General features: G+C 52.1%; 1 protein-coding gene across 1 annotated transcript; it reads right to left on the bottom strand.

The window, feature by feature from the left end:
- Positions 1-16,287: 16,287 nt before the first annotated feature.
- Positions 16,288-21,404, bottom strand: SOX8 (SRY-box transcription factor 8). Its single transcript, XM_039732626.1, has 3 exons — positions 20,730-21,404; positions 19,398-19,636; positions 16,288-18,691 (listed from the first exon to the last, which is right to left on the bottom strand). The coding sequence occupies exons 1-3, from the start codon at positions 21,170-21,172 to the stop codon at positions 17,967-17,969; spliced, it is 1,407 nt and encodes a 468-aa protein (XP_039588560.1). The 5' UTR covers positions 21,173-21,404; the 3' UTR covers positions 16,288-17,966.
- Positions 21,405-27,565: the final 6,161 nt, after the last annotated feature.

Genomic DNA, 27,565 nt, shown 5'->3' with positions numbered 1-27,565 from the left:
TCCTTCCCTGTCCCTTCAGAGCCATGTCCCTGCCTTCCCACTGCAGCCCACCCCACAGAAATCCAGTGACAATTAACATGAAATATTTGTCCCAGGAAAAAGAAAAGGGCTGTGCCTTGGCTGGGGAATAAGGAGCCACCTCCCAGCTCTGTGCCAGCCGGGTTTTCTGGCACAGAGCAGGGACAGGGAGGACATCCAGGCCTTGGTGGCCCTGGAGCAACCCGGCCCAGCGGGTTGTCCCTTCAGCCTGACTGGGAAAACTCTTCCCAGCAAAGCAGGGAGAGGTTTATGACCCCTGTCAGGATCTGGGAGTGGAGACTGGCAGCACAGAACGGAATCCAAGCCCAGGGTAAGAATTCCAAGCCCCTGGGGATAAGGAGATTAAATAAAAGGGTTGTACCCACCTCCTGTCCTGTTCTCAGAGAATGGGATCTGCTCTGGCTGCCTGCGTGGAAAAGGGCTCTAAAGGAGGGGCTGAGCCCCTGGCTGCTCCTGGCTGCTCCTTCCACCCTCCTGGGGCAGTCTCTGTGAGCCAGAGTCCCTGCAACCCTGTCTCTTCAACCCACATCCCTCTAAACTCCTTCCTTCCACATCCCATCTCACCATCCTGTCCCTCCAACCCCCATCACTCCAATCCCCATCCCTCCATTCTTTATATTTGTGAGTCCCATCCCTCCAAATCCCTTCTCTCCAAATCCCACCCCTCCAAATCCCACCCCTCCATCCCCAGCTCGGGCTGTGCCCGCTCCAGCTGCCCCAGGATGCGGGATCCGTGCCGCTGGAGCTGCCCCGGGCAGGGATAACGCCATTCCAGCCCGGCAGGGATGGGATTCCTGCTCTCCTCCCATTCCCTCCCTGCTCCCATCCCACCCCAGCCTGCCCCTCCTGCGGCCCGGGAGCCCCCCTTGCCCCTGCCCTGCTCCCGCAGCCTTCGGGAGGAGCCAGAGGCACACGGGAATCCCGGGATTGTCCCCTGATTGTCCCTCGGGGTGCTGCCCGATCCCTCGGGATGCATCCAGGGGTACCCCGGGCTCCAGCCCAGCGCCCTCCCGAGGAGCCGCAGGCAGGAGGGACCTTTGGGATGAGATGTCCCAAATCGGGACAAGGAGTTTTAGTTCCTACAGGCAAGGAAGTTCTTCGCTGGTATGGAAAACAGTGGGAAAAGTCGCATCCCTCTCGGTGAAATCCACTCCTGGAATTTCGGGGGTTATCCAGGAGGGAGCAGCTTTTGGGGAGCACCGAGCCCCTCTCCCGGGACAGCTCTGCCAGAATGAGGGGCTGCAGGGTTTAGGAACAGGGGGGTGCAGAGCTCTGGGGTGAAAGGGAAGAGTGCCTTAACCAGCTAAAATTCAGGGAATTTCACAGGAAAAAAAAAATTAATTAATAGGAAAAAAAAAATGAGGCAGTTAATTGTGACAGCTGCAGCTGCGTTTGCTCAGGGAGGAGCTGCAAAGGCTGCCCTGACCAAGCTCTCCATCCCATCCTCAGTTCCCACATCCCAAAATCCCTCGTGGCCCAGCAGGGACATGGATACCCCAGGAGAGCTGGAAAACAATTCCCTCCCACCCTGGGGCCCCTCCGAGCAGCCTCTGCACCGAGCTGGGGATGCAAATCCCGGTCCCTCTCTTTTGCATCTCATCTGCATCTCATCTGCATCGTCCTCCTGCTGCGGGAGAGCGGGAATGGGGGAAACTGCCTGCTGGGAGTGGGAATGGGGATGGGAATGGGAGCTGGGATGGGGAAAGGGAGTGGGAACGGGAATGGGGAATGAGAATGGGAAAAGGGAATGGGAATGGGAATGGGAATAGGGATGGGAATGGGAATGGGGAAAGGGAAGGGGAATGGGAATGGGAATGGGGATGGGAATGGGAATGGGGAAAGGGAAGGGGAATGGGAGTGACAACAGGAATAGGGATGGGAATGGTGGAAGGGAATGGGAATGAGGATAAGGATGAGAATGGGAATGGGAACAGGGATGGGGAAAGGGATGGGAGTGGGGATAAGGATGGGAATGGGGATAGTGATGGAGAAAGGGATGGAGATTGGGAAAGGGATGGGGACTAGCATGGGAAATGGGATGGGATAAGGATAGGACAGGGATGAGAATAGGATAGGATAGGATAGGATAGGATAGGATAGGATAGGATAGGATAGGATAGGATAGGATAGGATAGGATAGGATAGGATAGGATAGGATAGGATAGGATAGGATAGGATAGGATAGGATAGGATAGGATAGGATAGGATAGGATAGGATAGGATAGGATAGGATAGGATAGGATAGGATAGGATAGGATAGGATAGGATAGGATAGGATAGGATAGGATAGGATAGGATAGGATAGGATAGGATAGGATGGGGATGGGAATGGGAGCTGGGATGGGGAAAGGGAGTGGGAACGGGAATGGGGAATGAGAATGGGAAAAGGGAAGGGGAATGGGAATGGGAATGGGAATAGGGATGGGAATGGGAATGGGAATGGGGAAAGGGAAGGGGAATGGGAATGACAACAGAAATAGGGATGGGAATGGGAATGGGGAAAGGGAATGGGAACAGGAATGGGGAATGGGAATGATGAAAGGGAATGGGGATAAGGATAGGAATGGGAACAGGGGGGAGATTGGGAAAGGGATGGGGACTAGCATGGGAAATGGGATGGGATAAGGATAGGATAGGGATGAGAATAGGATAGGATAGGATAGGATAGGATAGGATAGGATAGGATAGGATAGGATAGGATAGGATAGGATAGGATAGGATAGGATAGGATAGGATAAGGATGAGGATGGGTGGCACTGGTGCCACTCGAGGCAGGTCCCAAGCCCAGAAGCAGCACCTGAGCTGGCACTTCCCTTCCTTCTCCGTGGTGTAGGAATGGGATGATCCAGCTTGGATCACCATTAAAAAGGGAATAAAGTTGCAGGGAAGGCTGACCTCAGGAGAAAATTTGATCTGATGGGAGCGGGAAGGTGGGAAGGGAGATGTTCCACCATCCCAGAGAGCCCTGAGGCCCTGTGCTGTGTCCTGAGCCCTCCTCAGAGAGGGGGAAAAGCAGAAATTCCCAGGAAAAAGAGCCCCTTTGCTCTCGGAGTGACCAAGCAGCTGGGAGCAATTCCAAGGGGGTGCTCCAGTGGTTTTGTCCTGGCTGTGGGCCTGGGCAGCTCCTGAGAGCCCGGTGGGGGTGATGAGCTGGGAGAACCACTGGGGAGCAAGCACAGAGCCCCCAGTCCTGGCGGTAAAGGAATCCCAAATCCTTTAGTCAGGATGAGCACATGGAGCAAAAATAATATAATATTACTAAAAATAATAATTAATATTATTAAAAATAAAGCTAATTAAAGTTATTTAAAAATTATTAAATATGAAACCCTTTTTGAGCTGTGGCAATGAGACCAGAGTGTAGAAAAAAGTAAAAAATTCGGCCAGTGAGGCTTTCAGGTGATGGGAATAACAAGGGGGTGGCCTCCGGGTAAGGAGGATTATTTACAAATCATTTCCCTTGCAAATCAGGAGTGGCTGCCCCAGCCGGGCTCTGCACCCGGCTTGGGCCAAATCTTCTGCTTTTTGGCAATAAAACACCAAAAACTGAGCTGGTGATTCCCTCTGGGATGCCCCAGGGCTGAGCCAGGATCTCATTTTCTTCCTAAAGCAAAGGTAATTCCATGTTCTCACGGGGCCCTGCTGAACAGGGAGGTACAAGGCACAGGTTATTTTTTTGTATTTTTGGCAATTAACAGCGGTCATAATAATTTTTTCTGGTTATTTGCAGGCAAACACCTGTCCTGTGTCATAGAACAGCACTTCCCAACTGTGGGAAATAGATTTGTGATGAAATTTTGGACTTTTACTTTGGAAATAGTGAACTTCTGGTTGTGATGGTGTGAATTATGACATCTGTATGGTCTCACCCTTCACATGAGACTGAAAATGGAATAAAAGTTTTTAAACACCTCTCAGTTACCCCATTTCTGAGTCAGAAAAAGACAGAATCCAGCCCCCAACAGCCTTGGAGTTCCCTGCAGCACGGCCTGGGTGTCAGCAGGATGGGTTCCCTCATTCCCAAGGGAATTCCCTTGAGTGGATCCAGCTCCAATTTGATCCAAAGGGGTCCCGTGGAGCTGGTTGGGTCTCACCCCATGGAATCTCCCCCAGGAGAGCCCTGGCAGTGTGGGTTCCGTGAGGGAATGGGAGCCTGGGCCCTGGAATTGGGGCTGATTTGGAATTCCAGGCGCGTGCAGAGGGCTGGGATTTGCGTGGGAAAGGTTTGGTGGGAGAAATCTCAGGGCAAATCCTCCTTTCATTTCCGAGCCTCCAAACTCACAGCATCTTTCTGGACACTGGGAATGTGGTTTGGGATTGCAGAGGGGTCACGGGAGCCGAGCCTGGCCCAGGAGCACCCAAAGCCTCCGGAGCACGGAGAGATTTATTCCAGCAACTCCTGCTGGAAGCATCCCTGAAATTAAACCACAGCCCTCGTGAGGAGCTGACCTCCACGTTTTTCCCACCGGTGCCAATCCTGGAGATTTTTGGGATGAGCAGTGCCCAGCTTGGCAAGGTCCTGCAGAGCAGATGGAAGCTTGGAGCGTGACCCAGAGCTGCCTCCTCTCGCTGTCCTGTGGGACCCGGGGGACAATGGGACAATGTTTTGCTGGGAATTCCCTGTCCCTCAGCATGGTGCTCCCAAGAAAAATGGGAATGCAAGGGCTGCCCTGGCTCCTCTGGGAATGCCAACAAGAATGGGAATTGTTGGCCATGGGCGTGGTGGGGCCCAGCTCTGAGCCTGCCAGGCTTGGAATTCTGCCCTGAGTATCCACATGGCCTCAATAACGATCCCATTCCCCTCTTCCCTCCCTTCCCCACGGCCTCTCCAGGCCTGGGGGGGCTCCTCTGCTGCCACAGACAGAGCCTCCCCCTGCCCAGGTGGCTCTGGTGACACCAGCTGCAGTGACCCCTCCCACGGGAGGGACAGCTGGAATATTTGCCCATGGAAATTGGGATGATTCCTCCTGGCATGTGGCAGTCAGTGCTGTGGTTGGATTGACACTGTGGTGATGATCACAGCTTGGATTTGATGGCCTTGGAGTTGTTTTCCAGCCCAAATGATCCTGTGATTCCAAATGGTTTTGGTGACACCACCTCAGTGACCCATCCCATGGGAGGGACAGCTGGAATATTTGCCCATGGAAATTGGGCAGATTCCTCCTGGCACCTGCTGGTTTGGTTGGCACAGTGGTGATGGATCAAAGATTGGATTTGATGGCCTCGGAGGTGTTTTCCAGCCCAAATGATCCTGTGATTCCAAATGATCCAGCTACAAACCCAAATGGTTCTGGTGACACCACCCACAGTGACCCATTCCACAGGAAGGCCAGCTGGAATATTTGCCCATGGAAATTGGGATGATTCCTTCTGGCACCTGCTGGTTGGACTGACACTGTGGTGATCATCACAGCTTGGATTTTATGGCCTTGGAGGTGTTTTCCAGCCTAAAAGATCCTGTGATTCCATCAGGACCTGGTGACACCACCTGCAGTGACCCATCCCATGAGAAGGCCAGCTGGAATATTTGCCCATGGAAATTGGGATATTTCCTCCTGGCACATGGCACTCAGTGCTGTGGTTGGACTGACACTGTGGTGATGAACACAGCTTGGATTTGATGGCCTTGGAGGTGTTTTCCAGCCCAAATGATCCGGCTCCAAACCCAAATGGTTCTGGTGACGCCACCTGCAGTGTGGACCCATTCCATGGGAAGGCCAGCTGGAATATTTGCCCATGGAAATTGGGATGATTCCTTCTGGCACCTGCTGGTTGGACTGACACTGTGGTGATCATCACAGCTTGGATTTGATGGCCTTGGAGTTGTTTTCCAGCCTAAAAGATCCTGTGATTCCATCAGGACACGACAGGAAATCCGGGAAGCCCACGAGGAGCTTTCCTTGGGCTGTCGGTGCTGGATGTGGGATGGGGAGGGGTGAGACCCCCCAGATCAGGTTCTGACCCCCAGGCAGCAGTGCTGGAAGAGAACAGCGTTTCTCCACAGCATTTTTCCAGCACACCACTGGTCTCCAAGGAGCAGAGCCCTCATTCCCAGCCCTTCAGGTGCAGAGCCCAGCCGGGGGAATTGACTTTTGTCTGGCTCTGAGTGGGGCTGCTCCTGCTGCAGCTGGGAGGGGATTTCCCGTCAGCTGCTGGAAAAAAAAAAAAAAAAAAAAACCAAAAAGAAAACCAAAAAAAAACCCCCTCCTGCACGGAGGGAGCTGATATTCCATGAATAAATTGGAGTGGTCAAGTCCTGTTTTGTGTGGAAAGCACGGTTCCCTGCCGGGGATCCGGCTCCTCGGGACTTTGGGGATATAAATAACTTCACAGGCTCCCTCTCCAAATAAAAGCAACGTTCAGTTATTTGATTTTTCCCCCCTTTTTTTTTAATTTTATGCAAATGATCTTCTGTTCTGTGTTATTATGTAAACGAGCCAACTGAAATGGTAATGAGGGAACCCAAAGTATGCATATATTAACTGCTGCTATGGAGCTTTACACCTCCAGAAATGGCACCAAATCCATTTCCAAGGGAGGCACAGGTGTCCCGAGGGGGAAGATTTTCCTCCAGGCCTTGGTTCTTGCTGCAATCCTGCAGGGAATAGCCAAGCATTGGATCCAGCACTGAAATTCCCAATTTCCAGTGTGGAATTCTGTTAGCACCGGCCTGGGCAGCAGCAGATCACATCCCACCTCCCCTAACCCAACAAATCCGAGTCAGCACCATCAGATTTCCCTGATGGAGGCAGAGCCTTGGGAAATATTCACTCCAAACACTCCACTGCAACAGGGAATCCATGGGGGAACCACTCCAGGGTTGGAGAAAGGATCATTCCCAAGCTCAGGTGATCCCAGGTCGGGTGAGACACACCAAGAGCAGCTTTAAGGCAAAGCCCATTTCCAAAGGCCAGGGGTCTCCAGTGAAATCCATGGCAAAACTCACTGGTTTTGAAGGAATTGAAACATTTCTGCTTCCCTGCTGCTCCACGGGATCCTCTGCTGCATGGGACACCCTTGAAGTGAGGAAAAACACCCCGAGGACAAGAATCCCAAAAATATCTTTATTTTCTACCTTCTTCAAGAGAAAATCATCAATTTCCCACCTTTCCAAAACTCCCTGAGCGCTGAAGTTCAGCCCACGGAGCAGGGATGCCTCAAATCTCACCAGATCCTGTGTCCAGCTGAGGTTTGAGGCAATTCCAGGGGCTTTTCCTAAAAAAGTGAAGGAGGTGTTGGGCACAGAGCTGACGGGGGAGGCTGGGCTGGAGGAACCTTGGCCAAAATTCACCTCGTGGTGCTTGATGTTGGGAATATTCATCTCCAAACAACCCCAGGGATCCAACTGTTCCCAGTTTGTGGAACTGGGATCCTCCTGCAGGCAGTGGGAGTCTTCTCCTCCATCCCAGGGCACGTGAAAGGGAAATATCTGCAGCTCCTGGCTGATAATTAAATAAGAACCAGCAAATAATGGATAATTTGTTATAGGAAAAGCTCCCGCGAGTGCCTTGGCTGATCCAAGAGCTCAGATCCAAGAGCCTGTGGAAGCTTTCCCTGAGCTGGCTGGGTTTGGAACAAGCCCACGGTGGTAATAAAAAGAAATCCCTGTAATTAGGGAAAAGGGAAAATCCAAAGGATGCTGTTGGAGCCATTCCAGGCTGGAAATCCGTGTCCTGAGGTTTGGGCTGGGAGCTCAGGACAGCCCAGGAGCTCCTGGGAGGTGGGGATGGGGGAATGGCAATTCCCAGGAAAACTGGGGTGTCCTGAGGGTGGGATGAGGGCACGCCCCCAGTTTGGGATCTGGCTGTTCCCATTCCCAGACTCTGCCTGGCATTCCCTGAGGAATTCCCAGCTGCTGCCCCAGGCTGAGCCTTCCTTCCTGCAGGACAGTCCTGCCAGGCTCCTTCCCCATCCCAAATCCCAGCAGCATTTCCACAGCCTTTCCTCGAGTGGATTTTCCCAAAGATTCAGAAATTAATCCCTGGGAAGACCCCAAAATTCTGGATTTATCCTGGTTTGAGTGGATTTTCCCAAAGACTTAGAAGTTTATCCCTGGGAAGACCCAAAAATCAGGATTTATCCTGGTTTGAGAGTATTTTCCCAAAGACTTAGAAATTTATCCCTGTGAAGACCCAAAACTCAGGATTTTATCCTGGTTTGAGTGGATTTTCCCAAGTATTTATAAATGTATCCCTGGGAAAACCCAAAAATCATGATTTTTCACTCGCAAAACAGAAATTTCCAACTTTCCTCTCTCTCCCAAGCAGAAATCTTGAAATTCTCCGGGAAAAAAATAATTTCTGGGAATCTCCCTGGATTGGGACTGGTTGTTGAAATCCCAGTTTTTCCTGGGAGGGCTCAGCAGATCTTTTCTTCCTTCCCAGAAGTAGAACACAAACTTCTCCCACTCGGATGTTTCATGGAGCTCTTTCGATTCAAACCAACAAACTCCTTCCAGCTGGGATTTGGGAAGCTCCTTGGAGAGGTTTTGGGGCTCTCTGTGTCCCGTTCCAGCTGCTCCAGGCTCGGCTCAGGCTCCAGAGCCTCACCTGACGTTGTTCTGATGGATTCTGCTCCAAGCTCCTCCTGCCTGGAGCTGATTTCTCCCAAAATCTGGATTTTTGCTGGAATTTTTTCTGGTTTTATAGCCCCAGCTCCATGTGGGGACCAGGAGAGGGTCCCAAAACCAGCGGGTCCTGCGGGGTTCAGGTGACTCCAGGGATTCCCTGGAGCTCCTGGGAGGTCCCTGCCCACCTGGACAGGTCCCAGCAGCTGCTCCTTGGATTCTCCTGGCTGGGAAAAGGGGGATTTATGGGAATTCCATCTGCTCGTTCCAGAAGCACAGGGAAATTTGGATCAGATGGAGCTGTCCCTGAGGATCCCCTGTGAGGGGTGGGAGGGTTCCTAAACCCCCTGGGCTGGGAAGGATGGGGAATGGGGAATGGATTGGGATGGGAGGCAGAGCTGGAATCTGCCCCAGTGCATCCCGATCCATCCCAGTTCCATCCCAGTCCATCCCTTCCTTCCCATTCCATCCCATCTTGTTGGCAGGAGCATCCGGGGAAGGGGAAGGGGAAGGGGGAAGGGGGAAGGGGGAAGGGAAAAGGGAAGGGAAGGGGGAAGGGAAGGGAAGGGAAGGGAAGGGAAGGGAAGGGAAGGGAAGAGAAGAGAAGAGAAGAGAAGAGAAGAGAAGAGAAGAGAAGAGAAGAGAAGAGAAGAGAAGAGAAGAGAAGAGAAGAGAAAGGGAAGGGAAGGGAAGGGAAGGGAAGGGAAGGGAAGGGAAGGGAAGGAGCTGGATCTCCACTAATGTCCCATTTTCCCCCCTGAAACTTCCCACAGCCGTGCCCAGCCCTGACAGCAAACTGTGACTCCTATTTGTTATTCCTTTTAAGAACCAAGCCCATTCCTCATGGGAATCACACCTACCCAGCGGGCCGGGCTTTTATTCCTGCCTTTTCCCCTCCCGTGTGTGTGTGGGTTTTATTTAAACTCCACACCACCAACAACAGCGGAGCCGCCCCAAGGATGCGAGCGCGAGGTGTCCCAGGGACTTCCTAGCGACCAATAATTCCACTTGGCTGCTTTTCCTTGGGCTGCATCCTCCCGGCCCGGGGCTGGGGAAGGGCTCGCTGCCCCAATCCCGGCGTTGTCACCACCACGGGGGCTCCGGCAGCTGCGCGAGGCTGCGCCGGCTCGTTGGGAATGGGGGAAAGCCAAAAAAAAAAAAAAAAGAAGAAAAAGAAGCAGGAGAAGTTTATTTCTTCTTTTTTCCTCGTGCTAAATGAAGCTCCTTCTGGCAAGTCTAAATATTTACAGGCAGTCCTCAACACACACACACACACACACAGAGAGAGAGAGAGAGCAAAATTAATAAAACCACGCACGGAGCGAGATTCTGCTTCCCCAATTATTTTGAAGTTGAAATCCAAACCCCCCCCCACCACAACCTCTAAAAAAAAAAAAAAAAAGAGAGAGAAAATAAAATAAAAAAAAAATCCCAACTTTGTTTGCGCATTCTTATTGGCAGCACAATGCCAACAATGGCTAAATAGACAGCAGAATAAATAGCCCCACAATGCCGACAGAAAGGCCTTTCTGGTACTGCATACAAAATATAAACTGTGCCATGCCATTATTATTCCGGAGCCCTTGCTGCAACAGTGCAGTTGAAATTCCACCCCCAATGTGCACCTAATCAGCCATTCAGAGCCCCTTAATGACTTGTCAGTTCTTTGCCCTGCCATTTTCTGTCCAATTAATTCTTTTATTGTGCACCGGATAAAGGAAGACAAAGGCCTTCCATGCAATAATGAATCATTAAAATTCAGCAGCTCCTCTCTTGTGCTCTTGGCTCCTCACCAGCAATTCAGGCTGCTGTGCATTCGTTATGTGTGTGGTGGTTAAAATTCACTCTACCTCAAACAAGACCTTTCCAAATGTTTAACCCTTTCCCAGCCCCGCGCTGGGAATTTTGACACGCAGAAGGAAAAAAAAAAAAAAAAGAGGAAAAGAGCAGGAGGGGGATGAGAGAGGGGAGGAGAGAGGCAGGCAGAGGTGTTTGGGTAAATGTTTTAATGTCACTCTGACAGTGCCAGTGTTGCTGAGCACACAGGCACAAACAAATGCAGGGACAGGGATTCTAGGGCAGCGCGGAGGAGAGAGAGGAGGGGACACGGAGAGGGGTGGGGTGGGATCAGTGGGATGGGATGGGATGGGATGGGATGGGATGGGATGGGATGGGATGGGATCTGTGTGATATTCTGGAATGGGATGGGATGGCTGGGATGTTCTGGGATGGGATGGGTTTGATGTTCTGGGATGGGATTTGTATGATGTTCTAGGATCTGTGTGATGTTCTAGGATCTGTGTGATGTTCTGGGATGGGATCTGAGTGATATTCTGGAATGGGATGGGATGGGTTTGATGTTCTGGGATGGGATTTGTATGATGTTCTGGGACGGGATTTGTGTGATGTTCTAGGATCTGTGTGGTGTTCTGGGATCTGTGTGATGTTCTGGGATGGGATCTGAGTGATATTCTGGAATGGGATGGGATGGGTTTGATGTTCTGGGATGGGATTTGTATGATGTTCTAGGATAAAGTCTGTGTGATGTCCTGGGATGGGATCTGTGTGATGTTCTAGGATGGGATGGGTTTGATGTTCTGAGATAGGATCTTTGTGATGTTCTGGGATGGGATGGGTTTGATGTTCTGGGATGGGATCTGTGTGGTGTTCTGGGACGTGTGTGATGATCTGGGATGGGATGTGTGTGATGATCTGGGATGGGTGTGAGGTGCCATACTGTGTCAGATGTGTGGCTCCCCATCCCTCCTGGACCTCCCCTCCCACCCCAGCAGTGCCTTTGCCTCAGTTTCCCCAAACCAGCCCAGCCCCAGCGCGGGTTGCAAGCACAGAGGGAATCCCTCCTAGTCTGGATTAGGAGCAGCTTGGCTTTCACCCCTACTTTGTTAAGATAAACTGAAAGAAGAGGCTTTTAAACCTGACTCAGTGTGTCCAACTGGCTTTTTGTAACCCAGGCTGCCCTAAATCAGGTCAGCCCCGAGCCTGCAGTGAAGCCAGGGGCACACTGGGCCTGCCTGAGCCCTGGGGCCATCTGGGAACAGCTTAAGAGGGGTCAGCAGCGATGCTGGCAGCTCTTTCAAGCCTGGCAAGGGCAGAGCTGTGATTTCAGCAGCAGCCACCCCCTTTATCCCAACTATTTCTGGGAAAAAGGCCCCAGGTTGGTGGCAGCAGCCACCCCACAGTGTCCCAGCCCTCTGTGGAGCTGGGCTGCAGCAGGAGCTGCGGTTGGTTTGGTGTCTGAGCTCTGCTCAAACTGAGTTTTCATGGAAAAACGACGCCTGGAATATCAAAAACTCCCTTCCCACCTCACCCCCCAGCTGGAACCTCTGCAAACACCCTGCCACAGCAGCCCCACAGCCTGACACCCACCCTGAGCCACCTGGAGGGCTCCCACTCCCCAGATCCCAGCAGGCAGCACCCCCTGCCCCCAGCCCTGCAGCCCCCCGGCTCGGGGGGCTGGGGGTGCAGGGCAGCAGGGACTGAAGCAGTTTGGAATGAACCCCATTTGCTGTGCTCTGGGTTTATCTCCAGCGGGGTTATTTTTAGCTCTTGCTGACTCATTTGGGAAATGGCTTCCCCTCGCCAAGCCTCAGGCTGGTGCCATCCCAAATTCCTGCCTGGAGGAGGCAGGAAATGGCCTGGGAATGGCACTGCCCTGGCTGGGCTGGCACTGCAGGACAGGGGATGGATCCGGGGCTGGATCGGCTCTCCCTGGATCCCGGAATCCTCTGCAGGGTGCCCTCACTGTGTTCAGGTGCAGAAATCCCAAAAAACCTGGTGGAGGCTCTGCAGGGTCTCTGAGGAGAGCAGGGCAGAGGTGAGGCCGTGGTATTGTTGTCTCCTGGGGTTTTCCATGAATCCCTCATGGACAGTCAGGAATTGATGTGAAATTCCCTCCTCCCACCCCAAAAAGGGACTTTGGAGCCCTTGGTCAATTCGTGTTTGGGAATTTGCCCTCAGAGCCCTCAATCCAAACTCAGGGCCCCGAAGGCTTTTCCAGCAGGGTTGGAGTTTCCTTAAAGGTTCCCAAAGGGAAACTCATCCCAGCTCTGTGGGGACAGGGCTGTGCCACGCTGGGGTCACTGCAGTGCCACCTCCTCAGGTGGCCACCAAAACCTTCCCGTGGCCACCAAAACCTTCCCATGACCACCAAAACCTTCCCACCGCCACAAAAAAACCTTCCATGGCCACCAAAACCTTCTCATGGCCACAAAAAAACCTTTCCATGGCCACCAAAACACTCCCATGGCCACCAAAACCTTCCCACAGCCACAAAAAAACCTCCCATGGCCACCAAAACCTTCTCATGGCCACAAAAAAACCTCCCATGGCCACCAAAACCTTCTCATGGCCACAAAAAAACCTTTCCATGGCCACCAAAACACTCCCATGGCCACCAAAACCTTCCCACAGCCACAAAAAAACCTCCCATGGCCACCAAAACCCTCCCATGGCCACCAAAACATTCTCATGGCCACCAAAACCCTCCCGTGGCCACCAAAACCCTCCCATGGCCACCAAAACCTTCCTGTGGCCACCAAGCCTCCCATGGGCTCAGCTGTGCCTCTCCTGCTCCCAAATCCCTGTGGCACTGAAGCTTTGCCCTGCCAGGACCAGCTGGAAAAGGCTTTTCCCAAAATACATCACATCTCCAGGCGGTTTTATTTTATATATATATTTATTTATTTTTTTCCCAAATGCCAGGCCACAGAGAAGATCCAGCCCTGGCAAGATGAAGGTGGCAGAGGGAAGAGGTCGATGCACAGGCAGGGACATCCCTAAGTGGAAGTTTATTAAAGCTCAAGGCTGTCATAAAAATGCCTTTTAATTATTTCTTTGCAAGCCTACAGAAAAAAAAAAAATGTTTAACACGAGTTGATGTCACTCCAGAAAGAATTAAAACAAGGAGGATGGGAAGGGACTTTTTTTTCCAGCCTGCAGAAGGAATGTGGATATGGTCTATAAAATTAATTTCCTCTTTCTTGCTAACTAGCAGTGTCTGAGCTAAACAGCAACACTCTTTATTCCCTGCTGCAGAAATCAAATGGAGGGACTTTTCTCACCCGTGGATTCCTGCAATTATCTTGAGAAGCCTTTTTTGTTGGCAGCCAGGGGTCAAAAGGCAGCCCTGGTTCCACCTGATCTCATTGACTCTGCAGAGCCATTCCAGCACAGAGCCAGCAGCCCCGAGCACGGGACACACAATGCTGCCATTCAGCCTGGAAAACTCCTGGAAAATCCTTCTCCTGCCTCAGCCTGCAGCAGCAGAGGGAAGAAGAGGACAAAATGTGGAAATGCAGCAGTAATTTGTGATCAAAATTGTCTTTTTTTGGGTGAAAACTGATCTGTGTTTTCCTCTCAAATGGGAAATTGAGAGGAAGTGTAAATTGAGGAGTAGGGAATGAAATTTGGGAGATCTGGGAATATCCAGATCCCCCTAAACCCCAAGTTTTAGCCCTGGATTATCCAGGGTGCTGCATTTTACCTGCCTGGCACCTTCCTGAACATCCATTCTGCAACATCTGAGTTTCACCCCCAGCCCCACAGAACCCCAGGAGCTGTTCCCTGGAATTGCTTCCAGGAGCTCTCCAGCACCTCAGCCCTGGCAGTGTCCAGGCCAGCTTGGAAGGAGCAGGCTGGCATGGTGGAAGTTGTCCCTGCCCAGGATGGGACCAGGATGAGCTTTTTGGTCCTTTCCAACCCAAACCATTCCAGGATTTGATGATTCCATCACCCCTTGAACCTTTGGAATGGATTTAAAATCCATTTGGAATGGATGTAAAATACAGAATTATGATATCTAAAATCAGGATTGGATTTGCATGATCCTTGTGGATCCCTCCCAACCCCAATTCCATGCTAAAATACAGTACAAATCTATATTATAATATACAACTTAATTACCTTATTACTGTAAATACCAGCAATAATTCAATTTATTTTTGCAAAACTTATGGGAAATAAAACCAACCGTGGCCACAGCAGGCGGATTTCAAACCTGCCTGGTGGGATGTGCATCCTTGGGATGAGCACCAAACCTGCCTGGTGGGATGTGCATCCTTGGGATGAGCACCAAACCTGCCTGGTGGGATGTGCATCCTTGGGATGAGCACCAAACCTGCCTGGTGGGATGTGCATCCTTGGGATGAGCACCAAACCTGCCTGGTGGGATGTGCATCCTTGGGATGAGCACCAAACCTGCCTGGTGGGATGTGCATCCTTGGGATGAGCACCAAACCTGCCTGGTGGGATGTGCATCCTTGGGATGAGCACCAAACCTGCCTGGTGGGATGTGCATCCTTGGGATGAGCACCAAACCTGGTGGGATGTGCATCCTTGGGATGAGCACCAAACCTGGTGGGATGTGCATCCTTGGGACGAGAGCACAGCTCCACGCTCATCCTGCAGCTCCTGGCTGGGACAAGGACGTGGCACTGGGTGTCACCCATCACTGGGAGAAGGGAAAGTAGACAGGGATCCATCCTGCTGGGTGCTCTCCCAGGAACCAGGGATGCATCAGTGCAATCTTTAATACTTTGGGGTGATTTTCAGTTTTTAATGTCGTTATTTTGCTTGGTTCACCATTTTATCCCACACAGATATTTTAATTTTGGTTATCAGCCACTCCAAGCTGTACCATCAAACCCCCAGCAGAAAGCAAAGATCATCCCCAAAAACATTCCCATCTCACCTTTCATTTCCTTTTCCCCTCACAGCGTGAGGCAAGCCCCGAGCTCGAGGGCAGAGCCAAAACACATCCATTTTCCAGGCGTAAATCAGGATGAGGGGGAAATCTGCAGAGTCACGGGAGGAGCAGAGGGGAGGGAAGGGAATTACGCTGCACTTTGGCTGCGGCTGGAATGAAATCCCTCTGCCAGGAGCGCTGGAAAGGAGCACGGAGAAAATGGTGTCGCCTTCCAGCCCCTCTTGGCAGAGGCTGCAAACGCCAAATTCCGCCCGGGATTCTGCTCCCCAGCCCTTCTTAATGGGCTGCAGCTTCATTAATTGTCATCACATTTATTCCCCTCCGTGTTCCAGCCTTTTCTCTCAAGCAGGGAGGGCTGGAATTCCCCAATCCCAACTTTTTTTTAACTCCCAGGTTGGGATCACTTCGCTCCCCGAGCGGACAAAAGCCGAACAGGGAGGGGATGTTTGCTGTAAGAAAGTAAAATAAAAGTTACAAATGTAACGACGTTAATGACCGTGTTGAAAAAAGAAATACAGCAAGCCTGATGTGCAACATATAATTTGGCTGCTCTCGTAATTCAGAGGGATTTATTTACCAGGGCTCACCAAGCAGAAAAGGGAATTTCTTCCTGTAAATTCCCTACAGAAGGAAAATCAGCTGGGGCTAAAACCTTGCAAACCTGGCCTCGTGTGAGCAGTCTGAAATCCTCTGAAATCCTTAGGATTATGGGCATGGAAATGCCCTTCTTAAAGGAAAAATCAAATTAATTTATCTGTATTTCAAAAAAACCTCAAGAGTAAGACACAAAGCGCAGGGAAAAGGAGGAAGGAAAAAAGAAATCCAGACTAAAAGGGAAATAAATACTTGATGAAAATATTTTATTCTGAAGATTCCATCGCCTTCCAAGCTGTTTTTCCCAGTTTTTTTTTCCCAGCACAGAAAATAGCCTTAAGCAGAAAGAAAACAGAACACATCCTTGATAAAAAGCACTTTTTAATTTTATCAAATGGATCTGTACAAAAGTTAGCATTGCTTAGTCAGAAGCGAGTGAAGAGAACAGATCAGTAACAACCAAAAGTCTTTCAAACTTTATACAGAAAAATAGATTGCATAAAAATGAGCTTTTTTTGTCTTTTCCCCCAGCCCAGCGTGTCCCTCCCTCTCCCGCCACGAAAGGAAATATGCAAAAAAATATTTTTTAGAAAAAAGAGTAGGAAACGTAGAAAAGGTAAAAAGATGAATAACCTCTGAAAGGCGGGTTTAGATTTACAAAGGCTTTTAAAGGCACGAGTTCCCATAAAATAGATGGTTATTTATATGCTCAGCATACAATGGAAGAAGTAGAAATATATCAATGAAATATTAGTCTAAAAACTAAGTACCCTAAACCCCTTTTTTTAGTGGAGGAGATTTTAGTTTCACAGCTTGATGGATGATATCTGGTCCCTAGAAGCCAAAATTAAAGCAGAAGTCGATCGTTTCCAATGGAATTACAGCTCCTCTAAAGCAGTCCTGGTTCTGAAAGGCTCCGAAGACTCCTGAAATCCGATTTTAACAGCCCAAAACAGGTGGCCAGAAAATCACCTGCCCTTTTCAGGCAGCATTTGAGCCTCCCAGTAGAATTAGTAATTCCCCCCCTCGTTATTTGACATTCCCATCCGAGTTTCCAGGCGGATTCCTTCAGTCCCTCTCTCCAGCACGGCTCCTGCAGCGGTTCCAAAATGAAAAAAACCCAAAAACCAAGGAAAATCTATAGACTTATAACACCAGTTTATTGTATCATCTCCACTATTTTTTTTAGGTTCCCTCCCCCGTCTTTAAAATCTTTTAAAAATTCTACTTTTTTTTCGTTTTGCACAAAATGACTTCATTAATTAAAAGACAAAATAATACAGAACATAAATACATATTTAACAGATTAAAAAAAAAAACCAAAACCAAAACAACCAAAAACATTTGAAGCTTCCAAAAACAAAACAAAAAAAAAAACCAAAACAAAATGTTAATTACAGCCAAACCTTGCTTAGAAGAACTCCTGACAAAAAAAAAAAAATAAAAATAAAATCAACAAACACTTCAGACACTGAATTGGTTGGTCCCATCAGACTCTTCCCACGGGATTTTTTTGGGATTTCGGGGCTCATCCCTGTTGGTCCCAGTGAGTTCCTGCCCTCAAGGTTGGTCCGTTCCTCACATTGCAATAGACCCTGAAAGTCTCAAACAGCTTTTCTGTTGTTGTTTTGTCTCCCCCTCTTTCTTTCCACGTTTTGCACTTGGCCAAACTTCCAGGCCGAGCGAGTTCGGCTCAGTCCAACGTTTTGTCCTTCATTTACTCAAAAGGCATCTCTGGTCCTTTTCCTTTTGTTTTTTTTTTTTAACCTCTTGCTTTTTTTTATTTTTATTTTTTGTCCTTTGTTTGGTTGATGTTTTTTTTTAAATTTTTTTAAAATTTCTTAAATCCTACGAATCAAAGAAAACAAACAAACAAAAAAAAAAATAGATCTCTGTCCTTTCGGGGGAGTCTCAAAGCAAGGTGGCGACCAGCAGAAAGTTCCCAGCGGCTCAGGAGGCACTTTGGAACACTCCACGCTCTTCCTCCTCATTCCTTCATTAGTGCATAATTCCAGGGAAGCCTGGGCAGGCTCCGGGAATCCTTTAAGGCCTGCTCAGCGTGGTGTAGACGGGCTGCTCCCAGTTGGCGGTGGGGCTGTGCGCCGGCGGGATGGACAGCCCGTTCAGGATGGGGGTGGCGTAGGGCCGGCGCGACGAGTGGAAATAGGGGTACTGGTACAGGCTGGAGGCGTAGCCGGGGTAGGGGTTGTAGTAGTTGGAGCTCTGCAGGTCCGTGTAGTCGCACTGAGAGCTGGAGAAGGAGGCGGCGGCGGCGGCCGGGGCGGCCGAGGTGGCGCAGGCCTGGCCGCCGTAGGAGCCGTACGAGTCGGAGTGGGCCGGCGAGCCGTGGGGCTGCTCGCTGTAGTGGCTGGGGCTCAGCTGCTCCGTCTTGATGTGAGGCCGCTGCTGGCCCGGCTCGGCCGCCGCCGGCGAGGCCGCGGCCGGGCTCTTGTGAGTCCACACCTGCGCGGCCGCGCCCGAGTGCGCGTACGAGGAGGCGCCGAAGGAGGCGGCCGCGGCGCCGTGCTCGGCCGGCAGCGCCGCGTGGCCGTTCAGGGGCAGGTACTGGTCGAACTCGTGCACGTCGAAGGTCTCCATGTTGTTGATGACCTCGCTGCTCAGCTCCGAGATGTCCACGTTGCTGAAGTCGATGTTCTGGCGGCCGCTCTCCACCAGGCGCCGGCCCTCGTGCTTCAGCTCCTGCTTGCTGCCGTGGTGCAGGTCGGTTTTGGGGGTGGTGGGCGGCGTGGGAGGTCCGTGGGGCTGGCCTGGGGGTGAAGGGACAGCGAGGTTTCAGCAGTGACCACAGAACACCCAACTCCTTCAATAAATGTGTTTCACCTGGCTGTTATTGCTGTCTTTGGGGATTTAAATCTGCGGCACCGTGTTGGACACAGTGACCATGTCCAGCCCTGTGACCGTGTCCCCCCTGGGATGAGCCTCCCACGTGGGACATGGGATGAAGCTGGGAGCATGCCGAGCCCATCAGGATCACTTGGACACCCTGGCAGCTCCAAACCCCCCTCCCAGGGGGTGCATTCACAGAGTGAAGCCCATGATGGAGCTCATCCCCTCCCTGCGGGCTGCCCAAGGCAGAGGGACCCGGGGCCATGATCCCAGCAGGGTCTGAGGCTGCAGGATGTTCCAGTGCCCCCAGAATCTGTCAGCACGCCAATTCCCAGTGCTGGGAAGCTCTGCCCCGGGACCATGCTCCCTAGGTACTCTTATTAGCCCATCATACAAATAATTAGCCCAGAATAATCCACTCCCCACCCAGGGATGCCAGGATCCCAGCGCTTTGGCAATCCCTGTGGCACAGACAGCTTTAGGAGCACTCACTAAGGAAAACCACAGCCACGCTCCCAAGCACAGCTCTGGGGACAACAACTCCTGCCTCGGGCTCTGCAGGGCGGGAAGCAGCGGGATCCCATCCCTCCCCAGGGCGCAGGGATCAGCGGCAATGCCAGCTTTTACCTGTGTGGTCGCCGTGGTGGTGGGAGTCGGCCATGCCCCCCAGCCCCGTGTCGGCCTTGTAGAGCTGAGTGCCGGCGTGGTGGCTGAGCTCAGCCCCCGAGTCCGAGTCGCTCTGCCCGGCTTTGACGCTTTTCCTCCTCCGGGGCTGGTATTTGTAATCCGGGTGATCCTTTTTGTGCTGCACCCTGAGCCGCTCGGCTTCCTCCACAAAGGGACGTTTCTCGTTCTCGCTCAATAAACTGGTTTTTGAGGGGTGGGTTGTTTTAGTAAGGAAGAGAGGGGGAAAAAAACCAAACAAAATTAGGATATTTTCCTTATAAGTTTTTATTCTTGTTTTTAGACTTGCACATCCCCGCTTCCCATGCACGGATCTGACCACTTGGCAAGTTAACTACAGAATTAATTTGCTGTGGTAAAAAGGAGTTAAAATCCACAGCAAAAAAAATGGATTAAAATACCAACTACAGCAGCACTGAAAAACCCGACCACTATAGACAGGGGTAACTGGGCAAAACAAAATCCCCCTTCCACATTTCTAACACAATTACAAAATATAATTCCCATGTTTGCCCTGCAAATGCCACCCCCTCACCACCACAAACATTTCCAGCTTTGTTTGGTGCTTACAAAGAAACCACCAAGGCACCAGGGATGGGATTATTGCTTTCCAAACTCTCTGCCCCCTGCCCACACCTCTCTTTGCAAACTCTCGGAGAGGCTCAAACCGCAGCGGGAGCATCGCTGGCCCGAGCAGGCAGGAAAAGACGGGAATTGGGTACAGGCAGACACCGTGGGATAAACCACACGGAGAAACGTGGCTCGGGGAAGAGCCTTGGAAAGCAAAGCGGGCTCGGATGCTGCTCAGCAAATAAAAGTTTGCATCCCCGGGCAGCGCTGAGCAGATAAGCAGGGAAATTAGGAAGCTCGTTAAAATAACTGCTAAAAAATGAGTTTAGCTGCGTTTATAGCTTGTAAAGCATCAAGCGAGCCAAAAAGGAAAAAAAAAATAGGAAAAGCCATAAAACAAGTCATTAAAGAAGTCTCATCGCGTGGGGATGGAGAAGCCGCAGGCACGGGAAGGGTTTGTGCATCCCCGTGATGGAGCAGGGAAAATCGACCCGTGGCAAGAGCGAGGGTGCCCAAGCCCCTGCTCGGGGGATTTTTGGAGCAGGGACCGCTGTGTCCTTCGCGGCGCGCCGGGATGCTCGGGGAGGGGATGGCACCTCCCTTGGAATCGCTCCGAGAGCCCCAAATTAACAAAAGCAAAGCGGGCAGAAGCTTTAGAAGCGCTGGGAGAGGGGGTCCGACCCCGCGGGTCGGGTCGGGACTCACCGCCAGAGCTTGCCCAGGGTCTTGCTGAGCTCGGCGTTGTGCAGATGCGGGTATTGATCCGCCAGCTTCCTGCGGGCCGCCTGCGCCCACACCATGAAGGCGTTCATGGGCCGCTTGACGTGCGGCTTGGCTTTCAGCGATCCGTTGCCGCGGACGGGCATGGGCACCAGGCTCCAGTCGTAGCCCTTGAGCACCTGCGAGACGGCGTCGCGGATGCAGGCGGGGAAGCGCTCGTCCACCTCGGCCGCGTCCACCTTGGCGCCCAGCGCGGCGGCGCCCGGCGGGCGCGGGGCGGGCGCGGGGGCGCAGCCCAGCCCCTCGGAGCCGGCGGGGGAGAGCGGCGAGTCCGAGTCCGAGTCCACGTGCGACATGGAGCTGGTGGTGCCCGCGGGGCTGCACGGAGCCTCCAGCGCTTTGTCGTGCTCCTCGGTCATGTTGAGCATCGGCGGAGCGGGGCCGGCCGCGCGCTGTGCCCGCCCGCGGGTGTGAGGGGGGGATCCCGCGCACCCTCCGCGGGGCGCCGCGGGTAAACGAGTAAAAAAACAATAAGTTCTAGAAGGAAAAAAAAGACACGAAACGCTCGAAACTCAGCTCAAAATCCGCGCTCCCCCCGGCCCGCTCCGCAGCCGGTCCCGCCGCCGCCGCCGGGGCCCCGCGCTGCCCGCGCCGCGCTCCACGTCCAGTGCGAAACGGGGCCCCTGGCAACAAGTTACTTTAAGGGCAGGGCGAGCGGCCCCGCCTCCGCCGCCGCTCGCCATTGGTGGAGAGGGCGCTGTGATTTGCATAAGGGGCGTGGCTGCGCACGGCGGGCCCGTGCCGCCCGCCCGCCGCCTCAGAGCTGCCGCTCCGCCGGCGGAGCCGCCGCCAGCCCTGGCCCCGCTGCGGGTCCCGCTGCCGCCCGGGCCCGCTGGATGCCGCCCGCCGCTGCTCCGGCTCCCTGCTCCGGCTGCCTCTTTCGGCTCCTCTGTGCTTTTTCCGCTGCAAATCGTCCGGGCGCTTCACCGCCGCGCGGTACCGGCGGGGACCCCCGACGGTGGGGATGTGTTTGACGCTCCGCTGTGCAGCCGGGCTCCCGGGGAGCGGCCGCGGCCTTTTCCCAGCGCCGCGGGACGGGGGTGGCGGAGCGGTGCCTGGGACCGCCGGTTATTTAAATCCCCTTTTCCGGGGGTTTTTGGGGCGGTCGGTGCGTGGCCCGGAGGGCAGAGCTCCCTGTGTGTCCCCCGCAGCCGATCCCCGGTGCCCCGGGCCGTGCGCTCCCGCAGCCCCAAGCGCGGCGCTCCGGCCCCGCTCTCTCCAACGGGCGAAATCGGGGAATCGCTGGAAAAAAGGGACACGAGACCCTCCGTGTGCCCTCCCCGACTCTCTCCCTCCTCTTTTCCCGCAGCCTTCCCGCAGCCGGCTCCATCCCGAGCACCGGGAAGCGCCCGGGAGGTCCCGGCCGGAGGAGGATGCGGCACCTCGGGGTGAGCGTTTGGATGGGGAAAAAAAGGGAGGGTGACCCCCAAAAGCTGCCCCGTCCGTTTAAGTTGTTCCTTTCCGAGCCAGCCCTGCTCTTCCAGCATTTCTTTGGAGCATTTGATTCTAATTATCTGCGGAATTCAGCCTTCTAATTGCGACTGGGGGCAGAGAAATAAAAGCGGCTCCCCAGATTTAAGTTTTATCTGCTGCTTCCCCCTGGAAAAATAGAGGGTCACAGATAAGATTGACAGGGGGGGAAATAAGAAACTGGGCTTCAGGCATTCCAGCGTTTAAAAAGTACCAAGAGTATGGTGGTTTTTGTTTAATTACTGTGATGTGTAATAAATAAACCGTATGCTTTGAATTTAAATGTGTTTAAATGTGCCCGAACATCCGTCTGCCTTCAATGTGAAAATTAATTTGTTCTCTCAAATGGCAAAGCAGGATTTAATTTTTTTTTTTTTTTCACAAAACACCAAACTGTAATTTTCCCAGTTTTCAGCTTTCAGTTTGCAGAGTTATCGCCTGACATATTTGAAATACAATTTTCAAAGCGTCTTTAAAAAAAATTATTTTAAGGCTCAAGGCAAACTAAATATGTTGGACTTGTAAGTGAATAATTGAATTTTTCTTCAAAAATTTAATGAGATTGGGGATGAGTTTATGTTTCCCTGGGCTGTGGATTGGTGACTTTGTAATGCTGTTGGACACTTGGGAAAATCTTTTTTTCCCCTCTCCTGTGACCCATAATTAATGCATATTCTTATAAATCCTGTCTCGTTGAGCAATTTACCTTGACTCACAGAATTCCAGTGTTTCATCTGTTTTAGCCAGGGGTGAGTCCAAGCAATAATCACTATTTTTAGTCCATTTTTTCCCAATGCAGCCCCTCCTGCGGAGCACCTTCCTCGGAAGATCCCAACCTCAGTGCGTGACTGAGGCTGGGAAGGGATTTGTGGGATGCTCGGAGTTTTGGAGGTAGGAATGGGAACAAGAACCCCTTTTTTCTGCTCCCTGCCTTCAGCTCCAAAGATTCCTGCAAAAGAAGCCCCCAAGGACAGGAGGAATTACAGACTTTGGTTCTCTTCCCTGCTCGCTGCTGCCTTCCAGTGCTCCCCAGCCCTGCCTGAGGCAGGGAGTTGCATTTCCCAGCCCACAGGTTTGAATTCCTCTTTGTGCAGCACAGGTAGAAGGGGAAGGTGACTTTGGGTGGCTGTTTCCTCTTGTTCCAGAGATGATCTCGGGGATGAGGCCGTGCCTGGCAGCGGGGCAGGGAACGTGTCCTGCTGCACGTCCCTGATCCCGCACCAACCATTCCGTGTTCCCGGTCACTCCTCGGGAGAAGGAGCACAATTCCCTGGCCTCACACAGCCAGAGCACAGGCAAAGGAGGGAGCTGGAGCACCTGGAGGTGCTCAGGAGCTCCTGTTTCCTGAGAAGTTCACTCAGCCATGAAATGGAATGAGATAATGCTCAGGGAACAAGTGGGTTCAAGTGGGGCCGTTTGTCCTGCGGGGTCTCGTGGCCGGGTTTTTGTAAGACAAAGGATGGGGATGTTTGCCCAGGGATGGGCACAGGCTGCAGCTGCAGGGCAGGATCCCACAGGCTGTGTCATCCTGGCCTGGCACAGCGGGCCCTGACATCAGCATTCCCAGGAAAAGGGTGCAGATTTGGGAGGGAACAACCCCAGTTCCTGTGGCCCAGTGGAGCCTTTGGGAGTGCACCCAGTTCAGAGAGGATTTGGGGGAACGGATCCAGCTCTTCCTGACAGAGTGGGCACGGCAGAGGTTGATATTTGGAATATTGCTTCATTTTCTGACGTGGCCTCCGAGAAAGTTCCTGGCCAGCTCAGCCAGTGTTTCTGGGAATCGGGCAGTAAATCCAAGGTCTGTGTGCCTGGCTCCATCACATTCCCACTCGGGAATTCTCAGCACCCCTGTGGGATGGAGGCTGCTCCACCTCCCACCCCAGCTCCTCTGTTCTGTACTCCTTCCTCCTGCAGGAATAAGAGTGTGTGTGCATTGGCTCCAGAGCAGGCAGAGCCCTGCTCGTGCCAGGAAGGAAAAATTTCCTTTCCAGTGGCAGCCAGGGAAGGCATTTTTAGAGGATGAGAGCACATGGAATCTCTGGATGTGCTCTGGGATGCAGGATCAAAACCCACCCGTGTATGAATTGCACGTTAAATGTCAGGAGAGTTGTTGGATCTCTTCTTTCCTCCTGCACAGCACAGCCTGGATGACACTTTTCAAAATAAGGGGTATTACTGTGATTAATTATGATTATTGTGATTATTCATTGGTTATCCTATGGTCCCATTAAGGATCCCTCTTCTGGACGCCCCTCATTAACCTGCACAAGTACACAACAAAAAAAGGTGATTCTTCCTCTAAAAATCCTTTCCAGCCTTAATCCTGGAGTTAAAGACAGATTTCCACAGGGAAAATTGGGGATTTTAAAGGGGAGAATTATTGCTGGGAAAAAAATGTCTTGGCAAAAGGAAGCTCCCGAATTCTCTGTGAGGTGCCCGCGTCCCCTTCAGCAGGCGCAGCTGAGTGCTCGGTGTGTGCCTGCATTATCCACAGCTGCACGTCTGCTCTCTTCACAGGAGCCCCCCGTGCTCATGCTGCCTCCCAAGCTCCTGATTTCAGCTTTCTCTGCTCCCTTTCAACCCAAATCCTGGCAGCCAGAGGGGAGAAAGTCCAGAGCTGAATGAACACAGAGCGATTTCGGGTGCCAGGGCCAGCCAGCGGGGTTGGGGTGCTGCTGGGGACAGCTGCTGGCTGCTGTGACAGTAAAGGCTTGTTCCCCTGGCACTCCTGCAGCTGGTTTGGAACACAGCAAAATAGGGGACGTGGCGTTGGGGGCGGCTTGGTGAATGAAGATGAGCATCAATGATGGCCCTGCCCGCCTGGCATTCATGAATCGCCTTCCCCTGGAGGCCTGGAAGGCTCCAAAGCTCGCTCTGAAGTACCTAGTCTGAGTTATTTTTGCTCGGGGTTTTTGCACTGTTTTCTTTCCTCAAGTTGCTGGGTGAAAATAAAAGAAGAAATCGAGAAGTGAGCAGAAAAGGCAGCACAGGTGATGATCCCCACAAAGGGATTCGTGGAGTCACGGAATATCTGAGCTGGGAGGGACACACAAAGATCCTCGAGTCACATTTGGGACAGAAATGATGTCATTTGGTGTCCTAATCAACTGGTTTATCACATGTTTTTCTTTCTAGCCTGAATCATCTTCCAGGAAAGCCAGGAAAGGCTTCCACTGCCTGTTATGTGAATTGAGTCCTTTTTAGTTTCACACATTTCTGCTGGTTTAGGCTTAAAATTTACAGCTTGTCCTGGTGGAAGGTGCTCCTGGTCCACGATGTGGCACCTCTCAGTGACCCTCGGCAACGAAAACCGACCCAGCTCAGCATTCCCCTCCCAGCCCCAGTTATTCCTCCCTTTTTGCTAAGCTTTAGCCTAAACCCTCCACTTTCCCGCAGTAATTTCCTCAATTATCCAGTTTGTTTTACAGACACCCCCTTTTAATGTGGAATTTGCTGTAAAAAACCCCACAAAGGAAACCATTAGCTCCCATCTATTTCAATTTTCCTCTCCAAACCTCGTGGTGGCCGATCCAGAGCTGCAGTATTCCAGTGGCCTTTAACAAACAGCTGATTTTCCCTTCCCTATACAATGCACCATTATGTGGCATTTTTTCTATTTTTTTTTTCCTACGGAGAACAATGCGAGCAGCAGTGATGGGAAACTGGAAAAACAAAAGGGGCATTTAGAAGGGACTGGTTTAGAGGCTGGGAAGTGTTGAATAACGTTACACCTGATAGCAGATGCTTTCTCAGCGACCAGCACCGAGGTGTTTACTAAGGGGATACTCAATGTATGTTTACGCTCAAAAATGCTATTTATGAACTCCACACAGCCAGATGTTTTGATGTCTGTAAATTATTTAAAGTAAAAATCATGGTGGCATCACTAGCAGTGAATTTAGAGGGGATTTTAGGAGGAAATCCTTCCCTGTGAGGGTGGAAGGGGCTGGGATGGAATTCCCAGAGAAGCTGTGGCTGCCCCTGGGTGTCCAAGGCCAGCTTGGATGGGGCTTGGAGCAACCTGGGACAGTGGAAGGTGCCTAAAATTGGAACTGGATGAGCTTTAAGGTCCCTCCCAACCCAAACCATGCTGTGATTCTATGAGGAAAACCTGAGGAATTGAACTTAAATGCACTTAAATTCCCCAGTCCAGGCAGGGTCACCTGGAGCAGGTGACAGGAACATGTCCAGGTGGGTTTGGGATGTCTCCAGAGAGGGAGATCCCCACCCTCCCTGTACCACAGCCCTGCCACCTCCACGCAAACCAGTTTTTCTGTAGATTTAGGTGGAATTTGTTGTGTTGGTCTGTCCTGAGCTCAGCCAGTCTGAGCCTGGTGCTGACAGCTCCAGGGTTGTGGATTCAATGTGAGCCATTCACTGAAGGGACTCGATCATCCTTGGGGATCCCTTCCAAACCAGAATATTCTGCGATTTGGATTCTGATTTACCTCGGGGAATCTCTCCTCATCCTGTCACTGAGCACCACCGAACAGAGCCCGGCATCATCCCCTAAAACCCCTTGGAAATATCCGGCTCCACCGGATCGCCTCTCACCTTCCCTCCTCCAGCCGGCCCCGGCTCCCGAGGCTCATCAGAGACGCTCCAGCCCTCTCACACCTCCACAACCACGCCGACCGCTTACTTTATTTTATTTTTAAATAAAATTTTGCATTTTCTCTCCAGTTAGCAGAGAATTCTCCCTGTTTTCCCCCTCCCCGCCGTGTCCCCTCACGTCCCACTCTGCCGGGCCACACATGCTCGCTGTGCCCGACACGGCAGCCCTGCTTTGAAGAGCATTCTGTCAGTTTCTCCCCATTTCTGCCAGTTTCTCCCCATTTCTGCCCGTTTTCTCCCCGTTTTACCCCATTTCTGCCAGTTTTGCCCGGTTTTCTCCCCCTCCCCGCCGTGTCCCCTCACGTCCCACCCCGCCGGGCCGCACACGCTCGCTGTGCCCGACACGGCAGCCCCGCTTTGAAGATCATTCTGTCAGTTTCTCTTAATTTCTATCAGTTTCTCTCAATTTCTCCCCATTTCTGCCCCTTTTCCGCCCGTTTTACCTAATTTCTGCCTGTTTTGCCCCGTTTCTCCCTGTTTTCTCCCCCTCCCCGCCGTGTCCCCTCACGTCCCGCCCCGCCGGGCCGCACACCCTCGCCGTGCCCGACACGGCGCCGCCGCTTTGCAGCGCATTTCCCCCGTTTTCCGCCCGCTTTTCCCCATTTCTGCCCGTTTTTCCCCAATTTTTTCTCCCGTCCCCGCCGTGTCCCCTCACGGCCCGCCCCGCCGGGCCGCAC

Source organism: Passer montanus, unplaced genomic scaffold, assembly GCF_014805655.1.
Source record: "Passer montanus isolate IOZ18808 unplaced genomic scaffold, ASM1480565v1 scaffold8, whole genome shotgun sequence".
In the NCBI taxonomy this organism is placed as follows: domain Eukaryota; kingdom Metazoa; phylum Chordata; class Aves; order Passeriformes; family Passeridae; genus Passer; species Passer montanus.
This window is presented reverse-complemented; position numbering and strand designations above follow the sequence as displayed.